General features: G+C 35.5%; 1 protein-coding gene across 1 annotated transcript in view; it reads left to right on the forward strand.

Annotated features, from left to right (window-relative positions):
- Window positions 1-26,302, forward strand: part of vps8 (VPS8 subunit of CORVET complex) — a 139,827-nt gene that overhangs the window by 106,409 nt on the left and 7,116 nt on the right. Inside the window, 4 exon segments of the mRNA XM_079813195.1 lie at window positions 5,962-6,131; window positions 7,380-7,548; window positions 10,474-10,527; window positions 15,094-15,174. Of these exon segments, the coding sequence (XP_079669321.1) occupies window positions 5,962-6,131; window positions 7,380-7,548; window positions 10,474-10,527; window positions 15,094-15,174 (474 nt within the window).

Raw genomic sequence — 26,302 nt, forward strand, 5'->3', positions numbered from 1 at the left:
TACAAACAGTCTGCTTTTTTAGAAGGCGGTTATCTAATAAAAAACAAATGCGTTTCTGCTTTGTTTATATTTCTGTCAGCAGCATGATGATACAGTTTGCGTTGTCACGTCACAAATTTTATATATGCAACATTTAGGTCTGACTTGCTTGTGTTTTTACCACATTTTTTAACTGCTTTTCAGCCTCCTTGACAAACATACACACTGCTATGAACCTGTTAATGCAGCATCTAGTCAAGAAATTAATTACTTTATAATGATTTGGCAACAAGTACTGTAGTGTTCTGTATTCATACCGTTTCGCTGTCGTGTTTTAAACGCGCATCTGATGTGTCAGCACTCTCCGTGCAGCGCGCGCAGCCTCACGTGTTAATGTAAACACAAGGCGGCAGTGAGTTTTTATTTGGCCTCTAGAGGCCGCTCTAGTGCTATATAATGGCAGCAGACCGTTCTCAGAGCTCTTGTACTGTGTAATGACAGTGCACCCATCTCAGCCGCTCCAGCAACGGACGCAACATGGAAAAACTATCGGTGTGGATTTTTGCCGATTAACCGATTGTTCCACCAATCAGCTATCGGTGCCGACTAATTGGCAAAACCGATGAATCGGTCGACCTCTATTTTCAATTGTGTTAGTACAAAACACAAAACCACAAAGTATCCTTTTCACTACACACAATAAATGTTTCATCTTTATAAATGTGTCATTCACAGTAACTGCCTTTCATAAATCTCTTGCTATCAAACTTTTGATTTGCATCTCTTCTCGTTCAGCTTAATACACATTTAATCTAACTGAACTTAATGGTTAATCAGTTAATAATTTTTACACATATATATTTCTATAGACAATGATTCTATAGACATAGTTTCTATAGAACTTGTTTGCAATTTCCGAATCACCAAAAGTATTTTTACATAAATGATTTACAGTATCTTAGATGATAACCACCCTATTCAAAGTGTGTGCACGAATGTGTGTGTGTGTGTGTGTGTGTGTGTGTGTGTGTGTGTGTGTGTGTGTGTGTGTGTGTGTGTGTGTGTGTGTGTGTGTGTGTGTGTGTGTGTGTGTGTGTGTGTGTGTGTGTGTGTGTGTGTGTGTGTGTGTGTGTGTGTGTGTGTGTGTGTGTGTGTGTGTGTGTGTGATTGAGAGAGAGTGAGAGAGAAATGTGCTATTTCCGAACATAGAGTTCATAGAGTTATAGACAGTAACATCAGATTGAGATGTATCATTAGAAGGGAGACAGATGGCATCAAATCATCATGGCTGTGTCATACTTCATAACACCTTTTGATAACACACATATACTAGTACAAACATTATGGATTCAATTACATAAGTTTGGTAATATAAGTGTATTTTCTAATGTGGCATCTGTAACCTGTATTACTATAATTAATTCAGTAACTAGGGTGATTTGAAATGCGTGTCTTGCATTGTTTTCTAGTGAATGAACTGAATTGAAATAAGATCATACTGTTGTGTTTCGGTGTTCAAACCAAATGTTCTCATTACATATTACAATAATCTTGTGTTTTCAACAATGATTATGTGGACTGAAAATATATGCAACTGAATAAAAGCATTAGATCAGGTTTTGAAAGAATGACTAGCTGTTACAAGTGTGATCAGTTTGGATTTTTGTACTAAGAGTTTTGAAAATGTACACTTTACTTGTGAAAATAGTACCAAAAAACTGTAATGTTGTGTTCCTATTTTTCTGCTGTAGGTCTTGAACATCTTGTTCAGATATATGGCATTATAGATTCTATCAAATGCCAACAGATAAAAAATCAAAACCTGACCGCCTCTGCTATAAATCTTATAATGGGCCGTGGTTGGATCTTCCATTAGTACAATGATCCAAAACAAACATCAAAATCAACACAAAAATGGGTCACTGAGCACAAAATTAAGGTTCTGCCATGGCCAATCCAGTCCCTGGCCTGAATCCTTTAGAAAACTGATGAGGAGAGTGTATCAGTTTTGTACTTAGGAATTGAAGGAACTGGAGAGATTCTGTATGAAGAAATGGTCTCTGACCACTTGTCAGTTGTTCTCCAAATTCATCAGGCATATAATAGAAGAAGATTCAGAAATGATCTTGGCAAAAGTATTGAATACAAGGGTGTTATTGATTGTGGCCAATGTATATTAGTTTACTTCATAATGAGATTTTCCCCTATTTTCAATTATTTTACTTAAATAAAAGGTTAGATTTTTGTGATTTAAAAAAAAAAAGGTCAAAAGGATTACCAATGCAGATTTATTGTTCATATTTATCAAGGGTGCCAATAATTCTGACCACAGCTGTACAGCTTTACTTTATGAACAACTCCCTATAAATATTTTCCCTTGTTTCAAACTCTCACAAAACGTTTTTAAAGCTGTCTAAAAAGCATTTCTGTATTAGTCTTTTAGTGTTATTATAGTAGGAACTGGATTAAATTCCTCCCTGGTTTTTGATTCATTGAAAAAAAGCTTTGCTAGTGGTTTTCGGAATAAACTAGAATAAAGAGATTTTGTTATATTAAGTTCCCCTCAACTTGCCTGACATCTTTTTGCAATACTAATTTATTTGATAGATTTTAGTTGCTTTCTCCACTTTAGCTAGTTGTCTTTCAGTACTCACTTCTCACCCGAGGTTACTTGTAGACTAATAGCGTCCATAAAACTGCATCAGACTTCAGTATATTCCCTTTTTTGCTTTCTATTCTTTATTTGACAGCATAAATGCTAAATAATGCTGTTACTTTTGAGACCTCAACTTTGTAAGTGGAATCTGAAGTGCAATTTGTCAAGGTGTTTTCTGCGGGCATAGTGTTCATGAATCATTGGGTATTTATTGTCAGCAGTAAGTTCCCAACCTCAGGCTTTTAAATGTTTTAGTATGTCGCACAATTCGCTGGAAGGTGTTGATGCGCGACTGTTGAAGTGTAGTGCAATGCAACAGGCTGCCTACACTGGACATTAAAGCCTCTTTCAAAAAAAAAGACAATTATAGCTATTACAAACTGGATTAAAGGATAATAAAAGCATAGACAAGTAAACAGTTAACAGTTTAGCAAGCAGGCAACAGGATCAATAAATAGGAAATAGAACAAAGAAACAAATGGGTCTAAAAGTATAGTGAGAAATAGTACAGAAATTAAACTCATAAAATGTAAAAATAAATCTCTTTACTTTATGATTCAAGTATGCGACTCTTATTAAAACTACAACTGTTAGACAATCAAGAGCAGTGAGTGATTATCAGTTGTTGTTGTTGTTGTTGCTTAATGGCACAGACAGTAGCAGATATACATTTACATTTATGCATTTGGCAGACGCTTTTATCCAAAGCGACTTACAGGAGACATCAGGACCTGATTACAGGGACAATCCCCCTGGAGCAGCATGGAGTAAAGTGCCTTGCTCAAGGACACACTGGTGGTGACCACTGAGATCGAACCAGCAACCATCTGCATATCAATTCCATGGTTTAACCCACTGGACCACCATCTCACATTCATATACAGTATTAGGCTGCTGTCACTTTAAGACCAAATGCACAGATCTAATATACTGATATGCATCTGATTTGAATACTCGAAGATATTACAAGGTATTTTCAACGTATGTGTGTATTTGACCATTTAAACGTCATACAGCACTGAAGAGAAATCATCTCTTTACTCGCATGCTGACGGGTAGGTTACTGTTTAGAAGTATTAAGCACGTCCCGCTCTTAATTTTTTTTATGCATCCATGCTTCATCTCTCTAATGTGTCAATAACTTTAAGCAATCTACTCACTAAACATTTGTGTGGATATATTTACATGCTGCAATATAAATAATATAAAAAAAATTATCTTGATTGACACTTTACCTTGTTGCAACAATATACTACATGATCAAAGTCTTGTATTTAAAAGACTGCAAATGTAAAAAAATAAGGCATCCATTAAGGACTTTATCCATCAGGTCCTGACGTCTCTGAGCAGCCTTTGAAAATAAAACTTTTATTCAACAAAACACATGTTGGTCAGTTAACTTCAACTTTAATATCATATACATCAAATGTTTACTAATACTTACTAATATTATGTTATTTTGGAGCGTTTCGGCCACTGTCTTCATGTAGCAAAATAACATGTCTGTCAAACAAAAGATTATAAAACCAAACCTTGTTGACGTCAGTGTCACATGGCTTACACGGAATGCACAATTGTCATTTGATATTAAGCAATTAGTTTAAATTACACCAACAAAACATAGTTTTACTTCCAATCAACTAATTTATGTTAGACCAGTGACAAGACAGAAGAGTAAATTTATTGAGTCAGATAAACAGTTCTTTAGTGTAACGATAAGGCACTTATTTCAGTGTGCTACTAAAACATTTTCTCTTTCTCTTTTTCTTTTACTTTCTCTCTCTGTTTAAACTATCACCAGTTATTGTATATGGTTATGTGGTATTTCAGTTTGTCTGTGAAAGTAACTGTGTGTCAGCGTGTATTTGCACTCTCCTTTCCATGACCAATGGGAATTAACAGCTTGTCATTCAAGGAAATGGCAAGGAAGGGGTGAGAATAACGCCTGATTTTCCCCCCTCACACACAAAAATTTCCCCTTTTTCCCCTCACAAAACTGAGACAAATTACACACACATAAATGCACACACAATCCCTAAGGAAAGCTTGTCCTGGCATGCGTTTCAACATGTGCACTTTGTGAATTGGCCAGCTAGCTGATGAAATATTTTGAAATGTATGTTCCATCCATTACTTAGAAATGTCTGCAGGGGTTAAATGTGCTTTCTTATGTGTGTACTGTATTTGCAGGCTTGTGTATTTTGTGTTGGTGTGTGTGCACGTAAAACTCTCTTCAAAATGCTGCACTTAACAGCAAAATGAAATAACATGCATCACCCCCCCCCCCTTTCCCCTTCTCTCCCACTCCTAAGTCTTTTATATGACCTTGCTAAAACACATTGCCTCTGGTGAAGAGACTGTGTAAATTAAAGGAAATTCTTCCACTCTTGGAAATAAACTGAACCAATTTTAGTGTCAGCACGAGCTCAAATGTTAATCCATTTCACAAATTTCATGTTATTTGGTTAAGATGGAACAGAAATGTTTAAGAGAACTGAAAAGGCATTTGCTTGCCTTTATATTCTGAGTCGTTGCACATGCCCCATTGGTTTCAATGGCAATTCTTCCATTGCCTGTGGTTATGAGAGGAAATGGGTTTCCTCCACTCAGTTAACTGAAACATGGTAGTTGACACATTACTTGGACATTACTTGAACTTTTTTAAATATTTGCCACTTACACAAAAGTGTGAGGGATGTGTAGAACGTTGATGCATGTTCTAATTCTACAGAAATACACTGACGTTTCAGTGTGCTTATATGTTGGTACTCTACTTGTACATGAACTTTACTTTTTGTGAAGTTTACTTAAAGGGATAGTTTACCTAAAAGTTTAAATTCTGTCATCATTCACTGTTATTTCAAACCATATTTGATTTCACTTGCTTGATGTATGCATGTTTGTTTACCAACATTTGTGAATAAAAGCCTAAATGAAATCTGTTTATCAACCAAAATAATTGTACCTTCAGAAGACTTAAACTGCTTGATTCATATGGATATATAATATGTAATGCTTGTACTATAAATAGAAAAGTGTTAATATTTTAGATGAAGTATAGCATGTGAGATTTATTGCAGTGTACAGTGTGGCATCAGCTACCCATCTTGCTGTCACTTACTCTATTATTTAAGTGCTCTCTTTTCTTCCTATTTTCATTATCAAATTCTCCGTTTTCCATTCTTCTAATTTCATCACAGCCTGGACTCAAACCTGCATCATCTGACTGTGCAGGACCTCTCGATGTGTGCTGATATCTGCGCCATGACTGATTTTTTTGAAGACCTTTTCAATGGTTTACTTAATGATTTCTTTCTTTCCATCAGACGTTGTTAGAGACAACAACCAATCTGTTGAACTCTGATCTTCACTGGTCTCTGTCACATCTGCGTAAGGCAGTCAGTAGAGGGCTCTACCCAAGACAGGACCACTGCAACATCTGCTTACAGCAGTACAAAAGACGTCAGGAGAGCGAGGAGGAGATCATTATCTTCAGGTACACACACACACATATCATCTGCGGGGAGTTAGTACAATGCTTTTTGATAAAACAAAACATTTCACACAATTCTGAATAAATGTTTTTAATAAAACATGTTAATTCAGTCATTTGATTACATTTTATATGCTGTAGTTATTAGTTACATTATAAATTAGGGCTGTCACGATATCGATTTTCACTACATGAAATTTATTTATGACATTGCATGAATTCATGAAGAATTAATGAAAATTGAATATTATCGCAAAATGTATAGAATTTCTGAAAAAACAAATACTGTTAATCAAATGCATTTTTAAGCAAGCTTCAAAAACGACTTGATGTCACGCAGGCATTTGGATGTGACTGCCTCCAGAGCAAGACATCAATGAATAGTTATGCATGTGATTTTTAGCGTTTTTATAAGGTAATAAAAACATAACGGTACATTATGTAAGGTCTATATACGCCGCTGAAAACATAGTTATGTATATTATATTGCATTTCTGTCAATAGATCCTCGTAAACACTACACAGTACACACTGAACCTTTAAGACAAGTCATTTCACTTGGCGGCCATCTTTGAAACGCCTCTTGGGCATGCAAGTGCAGCTTCTATATCTTTAAATGGAGAAACATCAACATTCTCCAAAACTGTTCACCAGTCTTACGATTACATTTCATATTTGAAAGCACCAATGAAATCTGGCAAAAACTTTCTCATAAATTTGGTTTCTGAACACTTGAGTCATGACAAAAAACAAACATTTTCATCCTATACTAAACCCATGTCTCAGAACACTGCCTGTTTCTATAGCAACCAGAGCTTCTAACGGCAGCTGCAGTGACGCGATGACTTTACTAATCAACGATTGGCCCTTTAATTTAGAAGGCGGGGCTTATTCACCATATTGGGCGTTGCACTTTCTCCCATTCATAAGTAATCGGAGTGCACCATCTTCCTATATTTAAAGTCTTTGTTTGCGTTTTTGTACAGACTTCAGAAGGATACCGTCGTCGGAAACAAGTGGATGATTTATTTAAATGGCATCCTGGATCGCGTCGGATAATTATGTTTGTTCAGAGCAATTGAATGCTGATTGATTCAAAATCTCTAGTAAAGTAGCTATAGTATATAGGATATTTGTTGTGATTTGCTTCACAAATGTTCTGCCTAAGCAAGCTGTTGTAACACACTGCCAAAACTTGCTACACAAACTGTCCAAGAGTACCGTCATTCTAAACTCTTATTTCATGTGTAGCTGTGGGCACCTGTACCACTGCCAGTGTCTTCAGCGTAAAGAGGCAGGTGTTTTGAGCGAGAGGCAGTACTCATGGAGCTGCTACAAATGCACATCCAACCAGGGCTCGCGGCCAGCGGACAGACCCAGCGCAGAGAGCTCCCGATCACGTTCTGCTTCTCTGGCACAGGTCAGTCATACAGTCACGTTTCACAGTCAGTCTTCACCCAAATATGAAACTTCTGTCGTATTTTACTCACCCTAATGTCCTTTCAATGCTATTTTTCCTTTGGAAAAACATACAATATTTCTTCAATAAAATCGTCATACTGTATACAAGTTTATACAGCCCACATCAGTCAAGCCCCAAACTGGACCAAAAAAAACACCATTCGAGTGGAAGAAAGCAGTAGGCCATACAAATTTTGCCCTATATTTTCACTTGACGTCACACCATTATAGGAACGCCCACCTGGAGGGCAAAACAAGGCTTTCCTCCATTGCCTGCCAGTCATTTTTACCAGGTTTGTAGTAAGTTATAATGTAGTAAGACCAAATTCAATATATACCTTATTGATGATGAATACTTTGTACAGGCAAGCAAATGAACACAGAATATTAATGCAACACAAGGTTTCTCGTTAAGTGATTTTCCCATCGAAAACCATTATAAAGAAAATGCGTTTCGTTCATATTCTTCCCTCATCTGCTCGCTTGTATATAGTATGCATCATCAAAAAGGTGTAAACTGAATTTAATCTTTTAATATCACGGTACATTAAGGCACTTTAAGGGTGGGTTGCACTAATAAGAGTTATTTAGCCTGGCGTTGGTTCATCCCGATCAGCCCTTTAATTCTAACGGTCTTTCTACATGGTTAATCTGTGTTTAAAATTAAGTGGTGCAACACAACTCGATTTAAAATAAAACCCAGATCAACAAATCCTAGATTGGCATTAAATTTTGCTTAATTGAATCCTTATTAGTGCAACTCACCCTGTAGTGTTTTTCACGTTAAGCGTTTTAAAAACGTCCTGCTGTTTTTAGTGATTGAAATTCTGCAGCAGGGGCTGTATATGGATCACATATTTTTGTTTTTAAGATGGAAAATTTACAGGCTTGTGCTGCAGTTCTATGGCTGTTTAGTGAAAATCTTCCCCAAAGCACAACTTTTTATTTTGGATGGTTTTTGATGGGGTTTTTTTTATCTGTGAACTGTACAGAGAAGTAAATAAAAGCATATGGGCTTGAAACAATGTGATGATGGTGAGTAAATAAGTAAGTACACAGAAAAAGGATTGTTTTGGGTGAACTTTTTCTTCAACACTCCATTTGATCTGTTTGTTAATTTGGTAACACTTTACAATAAGGTTTCATTTGTTACTGTATTTGTTCATCTTTGTTAACGTTAGTTAATACAAATCCAGCTGTTTGTTGTTCGTTCATGTTAGTTCATAGTACATTAATGTTAACAAATGCAACTTTTGATGTTAATAATTTATTAGTAAATGTTAAAATGAACATTTAACAATGATTAAGAAATACTGTAGAAGTGCAGTTCATTATTATTATTTCATGTTAACTAATGTAGTTAACTAATGAAACCTTATTGTAAAGTGTTACCGTTAATTTGAACTGTTTGTTAATGTCTCTGGTAACACTTTACAATAAGGTTCAGTAGTTAACATGAACTAATAATGAACTGCACTTATAAAGCATTTATTTATAGGGCATCAAGACGGTGATCATTAAACGATCTAGAAAGAAAGTCTGAGTGAACTTGAATGATTAGCTACACATCAGAAATCACTGATCACAGATCAGGCATTAATGAACACTGTTACTCACTGTTTGTCGTAGTGCTGTTGAATCCATATCGTAAAGTCTGTTTGTAAAGCCTGTGCTGACATAAACTGAATCCATTTTCTCCGAATGCTCTGGGCGGGCAATCAGAAGATGGAGTGGTAACCTTTCCTGGTATGACGACATAACAGGCAAGATTCCAGATCGACTCGTCTGAGCATTTCATTTTCTCAAAGGCAAAGAAAGACAGCCAGAACTCGGTTTACACCCATCAAAATTTCTAGTCACTTGGGGACCATATACAGGCTAGGGGAACTCATATTAATGTTAAAAAACCTCATAAAATGAAATGTTCATACCATGGGACCTTTAAGTTTGAAGAAGGGTCTTTTCATTCAGTTCCATCATGTTTCTATCCATCATTGTATCTTTCTGTCATACACTCTTTGGGACTACAGTGAGTTCACATCCAAGGGGATATGGTTTTTAAGTACTTTTATATGCATACAGGGTGTATGTATTATCAACGCTAATTGGATCTCTCTTATGTGGCTGTGGTGTATGTAAATGGAATGCAAATGGATTTCTCAGCATGCACCTGTATTAGTCGTAACCACAGGAGGCTGACGGCTTCAGGCACAAAAGAGAGCTCTGCTAGTATCCATAATCACAGAGGTGTTGCCACGGTGATTCTTTTGGTAGTAACTGGTGTGATTAGAGTATTAGCACAACTGCAAAAACAAGGCAACTATAAAGGCTTCCTTTACCCTGGACACGTGTTGATTGATTATGCACTGGACCTCAACAAAAGCCTGTAAATGTAAGCTAAAAAGCGCAGATTATCATGAAAGTAAAAAATGTCAGGATGATAATACCTTTATCACATTTAATAATAATAAGAAAAAAATAAATAAGAAAAAAGCAATTAAAAGAAAAACAAAAATCATAAAGGCAAATAGAACCCATTATAATCAGTGATGCTGTCTACACTGAATTCCTGACAGCAAACTGATGCCCCGTTCTTTTTCTGATGTACTTCAAGCATTCGTGCTACTTCTGACACAAAGAACAAATGGCCTCTGTGTTAGTATAATATACCAACATGCAGAAACAACACAAACAGCAAATGATGTCATAGAGAAGACCCATGCAGACCCTCGTAAAATATAATTTAATCTTTTTATGACAAAATGAAGGTAGTTGAGAAATTATTACAACAGATCTTTATTTGAGCCTATCTGTTTGTATCTCTACACTACTTTTGTCATATTCTGTCATAATCACACATTAACTGTTACCTTGTGTGTTTCAGACCAAAGTGATGTCTGCTCATCGTGGGAATGTAGCAGAGGCTCATGGGAGAAAGGTAAGACTAAACTAGATTTGATTAAAGATTATTAAATTTTATGTGAGGTGAAAGAAATGTGCTGTTTTGAATGTAATTTTTATTGTCAACTCATTTAGCCACAAATTTTATTTCAAGGTAATTGAATGTAGATTTTAGATTCAGTGTTTTTTTGTTTTTTTTTTACGCCAGCCAGTGCCAGGCATTTTTGATACTTTTCACAAAACTTGAATGGCCCTCCAGAATATTTTGTCATGTGTCTATGAATACCTGAACATACAATGCATCAAAAGACAGAACAGAGTCTCTACTTTAAAATATATATATATATATTTCAAAGAGTTGAATGTGGGTAAGTTTCATAAAATACATGCCATAATGCAACATTCTCTGAGCTAAAAGCTGAGAAAATCTTGTTTTTGTCAAAGACTAAGCCTGGATCGGATTCAGAACTATAATCAAAACAGAGATGGAAAAGATTGAGTCCATCGACACCCCCAAAGCTTGCACAGTCGTTACCTCTTTGTGGGTTAGGCAGTTTTGATTTTATATGCTGTTCAATGTTTGATGATTGCATTAGCTTACATGTACGTAAGCTTGTTTCTGCTTCTTCGCTTGTATTTGGATCCAGAGATTCTCTAATATTTCAGAAGATACATAATAGCGCCCCTTACCATAAAACACTGACAACATGGATTGTTTAAAAATTCCGTCAATGGCAGGGAGGCGTTGTGTCATACATGACGGAAAAGTCTGTCAGTGGCAGGAAAAGAGTTAATTGGTATTGCACGTTTACAATAAAATGTTTTAATGTCAAGTTGCGTATATATATATATATATATATATATATATATATATATATATATATATATATATATATATATATATATATATATATATATATATATAACTGACCAAATGTAGCACTTTTAAAGGTGCACCTTTGCTCTACTTCAGCTAGATGGAGAATTATAGCTCTCCTCCACTCTGCCTTTTGCGTGTTCATTCATCCATGAAACGTAAATGGCTTTTTCCCTGCTGGTTCAGAGCAAATTAGCTTGCTTATGATTGCATTACACTCGCTACCTTCTTTCATGCATTTGTTTACTGGCGAGAATGTAGAGTTGAAACTGAAGTCCTGCCCAGCTGTCTGTCTGTCTCTTTCCTTCTTTCTGTCTCTCTCATCCACATTTCCTTCTCTCTCTCTCTCTCTCTCTCTCTCTCTCTCTCTCTCTCTCTCTCTCTCTCTCTCTCTCTCTCTCTCTCTCTCTCTCTCTCTCTCTCTCTCTCTCTCTCTCTTCATTGAGCATTCATTGCTTGTCGGTCAAGGGACTTGACGTTTTATGCAATGTGACAGTGAGCCTTAAAGACAAGACAGGAAGTGACATGAACCTTTTGACCTATTCCTCTTCTCCAGCATCTCGTCGTCCTCTCCCCCATCCAATAAACCCTCAGCCATTAGCATCACTAAGCACTCTGTTATCTGTAACAGGCAAAATGCAGCACTTTTCTTCTCTTCTAAGGTTTCAGGAACTATACCTGTGGAGACTTTCACTTTAAGTAACACGTATTCTTAAAAACTCCTGCATGCTAATGATAACTAGGCTGACAGGACGACACACAGTAACTGCATTTTTTTTCTCCTTTTTATCTTTGAATGCAGCAGAAACTGCTTTTTAAATACATAGATGCAAATTTAAATGCAAGAATTTACACCTACCCATACGGTAATTTCATACATACAAATATATATTTAGATATAAAAAAAATCTCATATGAATTACATGATATGCAGATTAATTAATTAGTTTAATCAATTAATTAGTTGAGAAATGTCCCCCAAAAAAATATTTTGTGGCAGATAAAACAGTGCCTTTAGAAGTCAATATGTTCTGTGTTTTTTATATATATATATATATATATATATATATATATATATATATATATATATATATATATATATATATATATATATATATGATTAATATATATATCATATATCATGAAAAGTCATAATAATATGTACAAGATGTCAAAATCATATGAGTTGAGTCATACAAAAACATTTAACCGAAACCAAGGCCGTAAGCACCATAGGCATTGAGGGGGACAAGTATATGATATTTCTTAATGCTGCTCTCCATTACACACTGCTCTGTTTGTTATTAGGATGACTGAAACTTAAACCTCTAACCCTAAAGCTCAACCGTTACTGTAATAGGAAAAAGGAAAAGTACCTATTCATACAATATCATGCATTTTCACCATTTCCTACACTTCTTTTTTCTGTTTTGAAAAACAATATTTATGTAAGGTTGGGGCATGGTTTCATTTTAATTTTTTATTGCATTGTTTTCCTTAAAAATAAACTTTTCTTTGGAAAAACGTGCCCATGGCAACATTTCTGCAAAACAACTTAACGTTGCTTCTTGTGCATTTTAAGCACTTTTAATGTGAAATTTTATAGTGAGTGGCACTAAAAGCTTGTTCAATTTTCTCAGAAACGGCTAAATGTGAATATGGACACATTTTATTATGTTGGTTGTTGTATGTATCGCAGCAGTTCAGAAAGGAAATGTGATTGGTGCTAAAAGGTTAATGCTCTATCACGTTTTAAAAAATACCACCTACACAACATACCTACTACCTAGAAGCAAGGTATGCCCATTGTAGCTTGCTGCTTTGAGTTATTTTATGTATCAAGTGTTTTAAGGTCATATTATAGTATTGTGCAAGGAACTGCACAAAAATCAATCTTAATTAACTGATAGTCTGCCCCGTAGTCAAACTTTTTTGGGGGGAAAAGGGAATTGTATGTACAGTATGTTTTTAAAAAATTTAGGTAGAGACATATTTTTCCAATTATCCTGTGTTTCTAAATCAACGAGTAAAATGTATTTATATTTAGTATAGTCACCAAAGAAAAGGAAAAAAAACTTTTTTTAAACCTTCCATGACCCTTATTTTCGGTTTACTTACTTTTGTTGCATGTCGTAGGTACCTGTAAATGAAAAGCAGGTGTGCTTGTTTATGTCAGTGATGGAAACATGATGCTGATGGACTCACCTCTCTGTTATGGTACTTTTACTGTACCATACACATGATACTTCAGGTCTAGAAGGGGCTAAGCCTGTAAGTGCCATGAGAAGAAAGAGAAAATGTCAGATCTTTTGAAGTAGGTCAGACGTTCTTTAAACGATTTTGAACACCTTGGCTTTGTTGGCTGCAAAAGCTCCTCCTGATGTCTCAAGGTGCAGAAAAGTGTCTTTTTACTGTTTTTTTTAAGCAAAGAAAGCCATTTGCCCATCAAAAACTGTGTAATTGGTTTATTTAAATAAGTCATGCGTAAATAACGGATTTAATGAATGCTACACCAAATTATCCTACCTTTCCACAACACTGTCACGCAAAATCGACGTCCTCCAGCTCAGTGCCCCGTGTACGGAGACAGCTGAAACAGCGTGACAATGTTCATCTCCTCCTTTCTGCTGAAGGGTGGCCACAATAATTGCATTTATTCTTTTGCAGTGACAGTAGCATTTGTCCTTTGTGCCACTCAAAACAGACTCTGATTATATATAGAGGCCCAGTGAGGTAAAGTGAGGATACATTTGAATTTTTATTTTTCTGGAACATTCGGTTGAAAACACTCTCTGCTCTGGGTGGAGTTCGGCATATCTTTAGGGCGTGTACTTGCCCTCGTGCCTTTGGGACTAGAGAAGTCATTGAAGGATGACAGAGACTGAGAGGTTTTGGATCACTGGAGGCTGATTTGAGTCAAGTGATGAAATGATTCTGATTGGTGTGAAGGACACTGCAATGTGTCTTTAAATAAGTGTGTGTCAATATGTAAGATGTGCCTGTCTGTCATTTTAGCATCTTAACCACAGTATGCTGCTGTAAATATGGGCCAATTATGATTAAATATGGATTATTATAGATTAAATAATGTATATTTCCCATGTAAATTCATACAGTATTTGACCACATAAGCAATTCATTGGCAAGCAAACTCAGCTTCAAAGTATTTCACTACTTGTTTTGTTCCTGTTTGATATTGCTATCTTTTGATGTCGTGTGTGTGTGTGTGTGTGTGTGTGTGTGTGTGTGTGTGTGTGTGTGTGTGTGTGTGTGTGTGTGTGTGTGTGTGTGTGTGTGTGTGTGTGTGTGTGTGTGTGTGTGTGTGTGTGTGTGTGTGTGTGTGTGTGTGTGTGTGTGTTTTAAATGTCACATCCATCAGACTTTAATCACTTGTCTTCCCCACATCTTAGGCTTGTGTATGAAAATGTCACATTTCATGCGATTAGCACTCCTCCTCTGATTCTTGAAGGGTTTATTTAGAAGTTGTGCAGTTTGCCATTTATCAAGTCCATATCTGGTAGCAGGGTTTGCCCCTTCATATTTCATATTCACATGTTTTTATATATGTTGCTGATGTATTTTAACCAAAATGTTATCCTTAATTGCTTTTAGGTTTATCTGTGACCATTCTAAAGTTGTTCAGCTGGAGGTTGTGACTAGTGTCAGCGCTGTTATGGTTCTGTGAGTGTGTTAATCTGTTGTGTTGGTGCGTTTTTCTCTCTACAGATGTTGACTGAAGCCACTCTGGATGCCCAGCAGACACAGGCCTGGGATCAGTTCCGCACTATCTACAGAGGACCATCTAGGGTATGACTCACCTCAAGCACATCTTTTCTTTCCACTCTCGCTCTGTATATACAGTTGTGCTCAAATGTTTACATACCACAGGCAGAATCTGTCTTTTTTATATATTGCAATGCTGCGTTTAATTGATTAAAAATACTGTAGTTAAATATTATTTAATTTAAAATAACTGTTTTCTAATTTTATGTATTTTAAAATGTGCTTTATTCTTTTGATGGCAATTTTCAACAGAGCGACAGCTAAAGCTGCAGTACGTAACTTTTTGCACTCTAGCGGTTAATAAACAGAACTGCATGCGTCTTGCGGAAGAACGTTGCAGCCGGAGCTACTTCTCTCTGTTTATGTCTATGGCGAGTCACGCAGGGACTGTGCTCCTCCGCAGCGGTTCCTACCAGACCGATCTGAAATAGTCCCAATATAAACACTTATTATAAGTGTACCATAATGATTCAGGGTAAGACAAAAAAAGACAAAAACACGGTTTGGAAAATGAATTTATGTTGTACTTTCTCATTATATAATTGTTGTAAATCTTGAACACAAAAAAGTTACGGACAGCAGCTTTAACCTGTTAACTGTCACCCCCCCTTTTTGAAAATATACATGAAAATGCACTATCCAAACTTAAATGGTTGCAATTCAAGAATGCTTTGGAATATAGACATAAGTTTGGTCTCATTTTAAAGAAGACAGTCAGCAGATTATTGCTCAAGTGAAATCAAAAAATGAAAGTATGAAAAAGTTATGGAAGTTTAAATTGACTGCAAATCAAATCTACTGTATTAAATATTTAATATAAAATATATATGTTACAAAATAATTTCCACTCTAAAATTACTATCAAATCAAAGCCATATGTCTAACCAATTTGTGTTCCAAATTTGAAGTTGATATCACAAAAATTGAAATTCCCATGAGATTTAGTTTAGACGCTGTACCACAAATAGCCACTGGGTGTCATTGAAATTCCATAGATTTTTTTATGCAATCTCCTTTAACAAATGATATATGTTTTGTCAAGATTAGAAAAGGTTTTTATTATAAAGTATTTGAAATAATGTTGTAATATGAAACATGATGACACCCACTAGGGGAGGAGCCGCTAGAAGAATTTAGAGTACCGTTTCCATGGTAACACAACGTCCGATTTCAAAACGGTTTTCACAGGATGAATCTTGAGTTCGTAAGCTTTCGAATGATATATAGTTTGTCAATATTAGATCAGGATAAATATAGGATATAATTTTTTTAAATACGCAGTGGCAAATGGGCCCACCGGTGGGCCAGTGACAGTTAACTAGGTTAAATGAATATGTAAATATGTGCTGTGCGTAGTGCTGTAACGATTTGACCAAAAAGAAAAACCTCGATTAATTGAACATTTGACCTCGATTACGATTAATGAACGATTATTTTTCTTTTTTTCTTTTTTCTTTTTGCCCTCATATTAAGGTTTTTGAGTAAGTTCACTGATAAAGTTTTTACTGTAAATATTTTCTACTATTAAAGGTGGAATTTTTTTTTTCTAATGAAAAAGTGCATTTCTTTGTGATTTTAAAATACTTGAAGGAAACGGTTCTCTTTCAGCAGTTATTGTCTATGGAGCAGATTTCTGTTTGTTGTACATCAGATACAGATAAATTAACACAGTAGGCCTACATTACATTTATTTGAATGCATTAATGAGAGAGTGATTGTGTGTGAATTACTCATACCGTCTCCATTCATTATGAAGCTGTGGTTTGTAGGCTACTTAATACCTACTTTAAAGGTATTAAAATATATGCCTATAACGGTTGAGTTTCTGGGCTACTATAAACACTCCAATGCTCCTGCATCTCTGTGTGCCTGCAAACTGCACTTGATGTGACTGATGGGGCGGAGTCACGTGGAAACAGAAATAACCGACATGGGAAAAATATGTTGGTTAGAGGTTCTGAATGTCGGTTTCGGTTATTTTTCGATTAATCGTACAGCCCTAGCTGTGCGCTTTCCTCTCTATAACAAAATAAACACACAAAATAGGGCTGTGTGATATTGAAGAAAAATGCGATATGCAATACCTTGTTAAATACGAAAAAACGTTTCGGTGTGTGTTTCGGTCAGCAGACAGTGCGAGACTGCAAGGAGTTGTTTTTCGCAAGTTATTGCGTTTAATAACTATTTTTAACATCAAGCAAGTCACATAAGTAACAGTCGTGTGCCCAGTCTATTCTCTGCTGTATGCGTCAACCTAAAACGTACACTTTTCACAATGTTGAAGTAGCCTATTAAAATCATTCAGATATTGTGTGCCGTTGGGATATGCATATCGTGATATATACATTTGTGATATTTCGATATATTGTGCAGCCCTACAACAAACTTGAGAAAACCGTGAGCATTTTTTAAATAGAGCATAGAAGAAAAGCAGCTGATCATAGTAAAGTGGATATGTTTGCACGAGCTCTGCAATTCGGCACTCTAAAGTCACATCACGTTTATTTACTGTATATAGCACTTTACACAATAAATTGTTTAAAAGCAAGCAGCTTTACCATATTAAACATGAAAAATAAGGGCAAGCATACATAGACCAACACCACAAAGACATATAAACAGCATAAAAAACTTTTCACCACAAGGGGACTTTAACTACATGTACTTACTATATGGTTAGGATTAGGATGTGGTTAAGGTTAGTTGCATATAATTATGCACAATTTACAGTAATTAATGTAGTAACTACATGTAACGTGTAACAAGGACACTGTAAAATAAAGTGTTACCATCCCTGGTTTGTCCTGAGCATCGAAGTTGCCGCTGTTCTTGAAAATAAGCCCCCGGGTACTTTAAGTTCTTGCATGTTGTTCAAGCTACTCCTCACATGTTGAGATCCAGCAATTGAAGGACTTATACACTATAATGGCTGCAAGCAGTCATTGATACTCAAGGAGGCAGTACATGATACTAAAACTTTTATTTTATTTATATCTAATTTGTTTGTCTTATTTTATAAAAATGCTAAACATATTTTGTGGGATTTTTAGTGTAGTCTTGGTCTTCATTTGAGAATATATACATGTGTCGGTGTCTTACAAGATTATTGCATAACAGCAGAGTGTTGCGCAATACAATGTGTGTGTACGTGTTGCCTTTGTGTACTGGAGTCATTGAGTATTACTGTTGATGGGTAAGGACTTATCAGACAGAGAAAATCTGAATAACTTCATGCAAGTGTTTTACAGTGTCACACACACACACACACACACACACACACACACACACACACACACAATGCTCATCTCTATGTACTCCACATTTTACCTGCTCAGTATTAAAGGCAGCTGTGCACATAAGTTATACCTATGTATGTATGTATGTATGTGTGTGTATGGGTGGTTGGAAGGCCTTTCTCCTGCTCTGTATTTATATATACTTTTTCCAGATTAGAGAGTTGTAGTATTCGACCATATTCATGCCTTTATTTCCACTCATAGCTCTCGATCCATCACATACACACATACGTGCTCAAATATACTCTCACCCACATGAACACACCCACATACACTCAGCAGAATCAAATAAAGGTTTATGTCGACTAAGTGCTGCTGGCTAAATCTAAGTTGCCTTAGTGTCATAGTAATTCAGTTAAATGTGCCCTTGATTAAGAGAGGTCACATTGCCCCCATTTACACCGGGAATTAATATTTGTTTACTGTGATCAGATAACACTTGACCACTTTAAAAGCCAGGCATAAATGTACTCAAGACGCATTATGATTGGATTAATCTGTGATCGGATCACTGAAAACACATTTGGAGGTAGTCTGACAAGGATTATGACATATAAATATAAATATATATATACTGCCTTACTGCACAGTTTTTTTTTTTTTTTTTTTGGATGGTTGTTCATGAGTCCCTTGTTTGTTTTGTGCAGTTAAACTGCCCAATGTTCTTCAGAAAAATCCTCCAGGTCCTGCACATTCTTCAGTTTTCCAGCATCTTTTGCAGATTTGAACCCTCTCTAGCAGGGACTGTATGATTTTGAGATCCATCTTTTCACACTGAGGACAATTGAGGGACTCAAACACAACTACTCAGAAGGAAACACGATGCATTAAAAGCTCTATGTACCTTACTTGTGCTGGACCTGGAGGATTTTTCTGAAGAACATTGGGCAGTTTAACTGCTCAAGACAACCAAGGGACTCCTGAACAACCATCACAAAACAAAAAACAGCCATGGATCATCCAGGGAACGACATGCAGTATTGAGAATTAATGGTTCATAAACTTTTGAACGGGGTTATTTTAATAAATTCAGCAATTTTTTTGTCTTGTGGACTATATCGACACGTCATCCTCAATAAACCCGTCTCCGGCGTGATGCTTCCGATCTTTCGAATATTCTGATCTAATATGACTTCTTACCTGTAAGGTTGCCAGAATCTTAATCATACACTGTTTGTTAATTGGCCAGAGGAGAACTGGCAGCCCGACTGAGCCTGGTTTCTCCCAAGGTTTATTTTTCTCCATTATGCCACCTGATGGAGTTTTGGTTCCCTTGCCACTGTCGCCTTTGGCTTGGCTTGCTCAGTTGGGGACACAAAATGTTCAACTAAATATGCAAATAAATTTAACTACTAAACTAAATTAACTACATCAACTAAATTACTGATCTGCCCACATTGTCACTATATGATAATTGAAATGAGCTGGATGACATCACCATTTTCTCCAGAGCGGCTGTATGGCCGAATCAAATTCTGTTGCATAATTTTCCTGTTTAACACTGTGAAACTGCTTTGAAACAATCGGCATTGTAAAAAGCTCTATATAAATAAAGTTGACTTGACTATACGTAAAAAAAAAAATTATTCAGGACAGTACTAAATAAAAAATAACGATAATGATCTAAATAATGATCTCTTTTATTTAGTTAAAATGATTCACATTTTCACAGATTCTGCAAGTGGTTCACATACTTTTTCTTGCCACTGTATATAACTACTTTTTGGCTATCTACTTTTTTGTTATGTCAGTAATATGTAATTATGCTGTAAATAATAATTTATTTCACTTTTGATGGACCAAGTCATTAAAGTAATTTCTTTTCATTGTGCTCATATGATGTTAACAAAGACAGATATTGCGCTTGTGCAATTTGCTATAAATGCAGTCCATTTGCTCACTCGATTTAATAAAAAAGTACAGTTATTTACCAAATTATCTTTTTCTGGATTTCACTAATCCATCACAATATTGGAATTTCACTACAACACACTATTATTGTAGCCAAAAGGATTAACGACAATGATATTATCACTATATCCAAAGAATTTAAAAAAACTCCAATACTCCAGGTGTACGTAGGCAAAAATATCATTTTTGACTATAACTCCACATAAATGTACAAAATATCTTGTTTTACTCCCACACTGGCGAGCTGACTTTTTTCGGGTGCAGGTTGAGGATCTCGCTTTTGCCTGTTATCTCCTTTGTCATGATTTTGTGTGGCAAGTCAAGTCACCTTTATTTATATAGAACCTTTTATGGTACAGATTGTTTTAAAGCAGCTTTACAGTGATAAACATGAAAATAATGATTACTGATACCAACTGTATTCAATTCTGCTATAAATCAGCTCTAAATTCAGTTCAATGGAAATTCGGTTCAGTTCAAGAACTGTATAAAGTTCAATTATAAAATGTGTTCAATTCAACTATAAGCAGCTCTACAGAAGACAGAAGACAATGTCGTCGTTCAAATTGAGTAAGTTCAATGTTAATTTATTCAGTTCAACAACAGTCGATGAGGCAAAATTCATCAATTATGAAACAAAGTCAAATCAGCTATAAAGCAGCTCTGCAGAAAAGAGTGCTTTAATCGACCAGCTCAATTCCGTTCAAGTTTTATTCTCTGGTGTCAGTGCAGTCAAAACTATAATATTACTGAATATTAAGTGTACTGTTAGAGTGTCAGAGTGTCCAACCAGGACTGCATTATTTATCATACGTGTAGTATTCCCATCAATATTATTATTATTTTTAAACAGTTTTATTGTCAAAACCAATATTGCATCACCACTACACTGTTTTAACAATTCTGTCAATTATAGGAATGTTTCAGTTATGCAACTTTTCATGTTATTTGTAAGTGTAGTTTACATTTTGCTCATGTAAGTGCAGTCAGATCTTTATCTGTAGCTGTAAAGGAAACCATTGTGGCCTACTGAAGACTTCAGTTGCTGTTGATGCTCTTTTCCAGTTGAATATCATATTACCAATCAGCCAAAATCAGTCCATTCAGTTTGATCATGTGATGTTGCAGTTGCACTGTGTTGAATCTTTGACCCTAATCCTCTGAAGAAATAGGAAGTCACTGTGGTAATCCAGTATCACCCTATCACACTCTCAATCTTAACATCTGTCCTCAGCCTTAAGAGTCAAAGTAGATAGACATCCTGAAAGAGAGATAGAGAGACAATTTGTTGTCAGATCCGTCTGTCCATGCCCTTTCTGTGTGTCAGCTCTTTGTGACATGCTGAAGTCTGGTTGTGTATATGCTGTCATTCTTTTCCTGTCTCTGTGCTAGACATCACACTCTTGTTAATGAGGATCAAACTACTCTAGGCTTGTTCATGCCAAAGTGAGCTTCAGAGAGATGAACAAATGAACTCATGTGCACACTGAGTATGAGAATGAATACAAACATAACATGTAAGTGTGGATGGTGTGTTTAGTGCAAATTATTCACACCTTAAATACTCCCTCACCAGCTCTGGTTATTCATTACAATCTTTTCTATTTAATATTTACAATAATTTCAAAGGTTTGGAGTCAGTAAGATATTTATAATGTTTTTGAAAGAATTCTCTTTTATGCATACTAATGCCCTATTCGGACGGTAATTGTTTCCCACGTGGAAGTCCGTAAAAATACATTTGCATGCCACCTCACTGATAAAACTTGTGCATTCGGATGGTGATTTATTCATGGTGGAGGAGCGAGTTTAGTGATCCTGCGCACCTGGGAACACGCTGCTCACGTGGTCAATAACATCATTGTATGCTGTCATATGCTTGGTATAATAAGAATAAATGCATATTTAATTTAATAATAGGAAGTTATACCCTAATTATTATTTAATTATTTAAATCTGTTTAAAAATAGGAAGATATATAGATGCACATTATAGTTAAAATGGTTTTCTGTCTTGTATTATCTCAAAATAAAGAGATAATACAATTTTATCATTTTATTCCACATGGAAATGAGCGGAAATAAGTTAATACAGCCTCTTATTTACATGAAGTAAACATAATGCTGCTTGGTTATTTTAGCATATATAATTGCTGCCGTAATAAAGGCCCATTTTTATTTTTTGAGCGGTGATGAATTATATTTCTCTTGTGAATACTTGCCAGGATTTCAGTAATAAAAGTCTATATCTTTAAAATCATTCTCTACAGTTGTCAAAAAGGATATTAACAGTTAATTTTAAAGTTATATATTCTTGTAAACTCCGTCTTGTAAACTGTGGATTCGGACAGCAATTAAAAAATATTTATGAAATATTTTTACAATTTAAAATAACTGTTTTCCATTTTGATTGTTCCTGCGACTAAGCTGAATTTTCAGCAGCCATTACTCCAGTCTTCAGTGTCACATGATCCTTCAGAAATCATTCTGATTTGCTGCTCAGTTGTTCTGCATAATATTTTTGTGAAGACTGTGATATAAGAGGGTAACTATCACAACAATAGCTCTCGCTAGAAAGACAACAATAGCTATGTTTCCATCCAAGGATGCACATTTAACTTATGCACAAAATTGGAATATCACAAACATTTGCAAATAAAGCAGCATTTTCATCCAGTGAGTCGAGGAGAAATTGTCACATCCTGATAAACTGCCGCTAAATATCACTAAGAAAAGTAGGAGAAGCCACTGTATGTAATAAATTTAGTATATAATTAATGACTTGCGTCTCAGAGCACACAAAACGCAATAAACACGTTATCTTGCTTTTGGCGGCAGGATTTGGGAACGCAGTCGTGTAAGACAGTTCTGGGAGGTAATTATACCGAAATTCATTAATATAATTCATTTCAAAACAATTAAAACAGCGTTTCAGATGCTGTGCAAAAAGGCCGCTGGTTAGTCCAGTTATGCTGTCCCTTTGCACAAATTGATGCGAAACGAGGAATTTATTTATTTAATGTATTTCCACTGTTGTTTATGCACATTTTCTTATCAGATAAAACATTTATCAGACTCAAACGAACACAAAGTTTTTTTATGCACATTTTTAGAATTGATGTGCATCTTGTTTCCAAGTTTTTTATGTGATATCCCAAAATGCGCATAAAAATAGGTGGATGGAAACATTGCTAATCAATGATATTCACAGTGCATCAATCTAGGTTGTACAGAAGGGTGACACAACTTGGCTGTAGTTTTCCCACAGGGATGAAAGACTCAATAATCTGGAGGAAGAGGTGTGATGAGACCAAATCACTTTAGACTAAGGTTAGCAGACCTAATGCTCAAGGCAAAAGGGGATTACAACTTTTTATAGCTCCTAGTAGTGTCCCCAAAGCATAGTGCTAAATAAAAGTATAACTCAATGCTTGAAAGGACTCTGTTAAAGGGGACATTTTTCTTCTGAAGTGCACATAGTCAAGGGGTTTTGTTTTGTGTTTGTTTTTTGTCTTATTCTCCCTTGCTTTTAAAGTCTGACAAAAACACATATCATTTGTAGTAAAGCAAAATAGCAAAACATTCTAACTTTAAAAAATAAAATAAAAATATATATTGTGTTGCGAGGAACTAAAAAAAATCAGGTTGAAAAAAACATTTGTCATCTGATTCTGTCTGCAGTGTAAATCCATAGGAATGCATTGTTTTGATTTTAAAGTTTTGGTGAAAATTCCAAGTGAATATTAGCTTTCATTATGAATAGACTTTTATTCTATGACAATGTTAAAATAACAATCCAGGCTGTAATGTGCCTTAAACCATTTAAGGGTGGCCTTGGTAAAAAAAAAAAAACTTATTCTAACATTAAACAGGCCCATAGGTGCTTCCACACAGCCAGGAAACGCATATTTGATGAATGTCCCACTTTTATTATTGTTAGTAATATTCCAGCTTGAATAGTACATTATATATGTTATTATCTCTATCCTGCTTCTGCCGTATTACCTGTTATTTTTGTTTAAATACGCGTCAAAGATTTAGGAATAGGACAATTTTACTGCTTTGTTGATTCAATTCAGTTAATCAATTAACAGTCAAATCAGCTATAAAGCTCATCTGCAGAAAACAGTTCTGTCATCGACCAGCTCAATTCAGTTCAAGTTTTGTTCTCATTTAATAGTGTCAGTGCAGTCAAAACAATAATATTACTGAATATCAAGGGTAGTAGCTGCACACTGCCCCTGCCTATTATGTTAGTGTCAACCTTTTTAAATATTATTGTAAGACCATTTTACAGCTTTGTATCAATAAACGAAGGGAGTTATGAAAGTGATATGCATAAATAGTCTAAAATTTGATTATTCATATGTTCATATGATTTGGCTGAATATTCTTATATGTGTGTTTACCTAATTAACAGTAATTCTTCTTTTGGGGTCTTCATTTGAGAAACCATAACTAAATATATACTGTATATATAAACATGCTTCATTTTATTATTATTTTATATACACTTCCTTCCATTCCAAACAAAGATTGGAATGTCTAAACAAACACCAACCATCACAGAGCCATTCGGAGCTTAATCAAAGCTGGAAAAAGCTGTTTGTGCAAAGCTGTTTGTGCATGTGTGGTTGGAAAAGAGAGGATAAAGAAAAATAAGTGCTTGAAGAGTCACATTTGGAATAATGCAAATAACCAACACGTTCTCATGAAATGTGTATATATAGTACGAATACCGCCAAAATTAGTTTTTACATGCATACGATAAATACAGTTTGTGCTATAGATATGCATTTTCATGAGATCAGGATGAAATAACTGACCACTTTAGATCCTTAGGCCTCCCTCCTCAAAACACTGAGGAACGTCTTTCATAATACAACCCTTTTTTCTTTGAGATTGAATTTGTTTTTCTGTTTGAATGTCTTCACTATGTACTGTAGCTTTCACTATGAAAGTGCCCTGAAGTGCCATCACTCTCTTTGCCACTCATAGTTTTGATAATAAAAATCCAGGTGGCCTTTAAATATGTGACTTTTAGTAGTGTAGTGTGTAGTTTGACCTGCTTGACATTCTCTTCACTGTCCCCGTGTTCCTCAAGCACTCTCTGCCCCATCTCGCACCATCCTAAAATATCTGAAAAATAGGCCATCTTCTCATCCCTTTTAATGCCTTTCTCTTTGGAGTACTTGATTCTGATTGGTAGCATTTCGATAATTAGTGGCTGATGTACGTTATCACTTACATCAGCCTTACATCAGTACTTTCAGAGAAAGTACTCCTTCTACAAATAACTTTTTATTAGATGAACAATATAAATGTCTGAAGTATTTGCCAGCAGTCAACAAAATATTTGGGTTGTACAGAAAAAACCCCCAGTATATTCAATATGATTCTAAGGTTGCATTTTATGCTGTTATCTGCTAACATAGATAGACCGCACAGAGAGTATTATTGTTTCTATTATGTGTTATTGTTTACAAAAGTGAAAGCTGAGGTCCATTTCTAGGAAATCATTTGATTGAAAAGTGGTTCATTGGCTTGCAATCATAGGGAAATCACTTTAAGTGCTATATAGCACCTATCTTTAAAGGTGCTATAAAGCACCTTTGTTAAATGCCGCTATGTAGAACCATAGAACCACCCCATTCTCCTACTTATATTTTAGATCTGTTACTCCACTCTCGTATGTTTTCTATGAATGGTAATTTACTACAATGGCAAAAGCTGTTTTGAATCACTTTTATGCTTTTCTGAGGTCAAAAAGTCTTGAGTGGGGTTCCTGGAATATTTCCTTATGAGGGGGCCTTGGGGCAAAATGTTCATAACCACGTTATCTTCAGGAAATATGCTGTATTTTAATGTAGTTTTTTAATCCTTTCCCCAACTAAACTAAGAGAGAACCTTTAAAGAACTATACAGGGGCTTAATAGATTCTTTGTA

This window comes from Gobio gobio (genome assembly GCF_949357685.1).
Source record: "Gobio gobio genome assembly, chromosome: 3".
NCBI lineage: Eukaryota > Metazoa > Chordata > Actinopteri > Cypriniformes > Gobionidae > Gobio > Gobio gobio.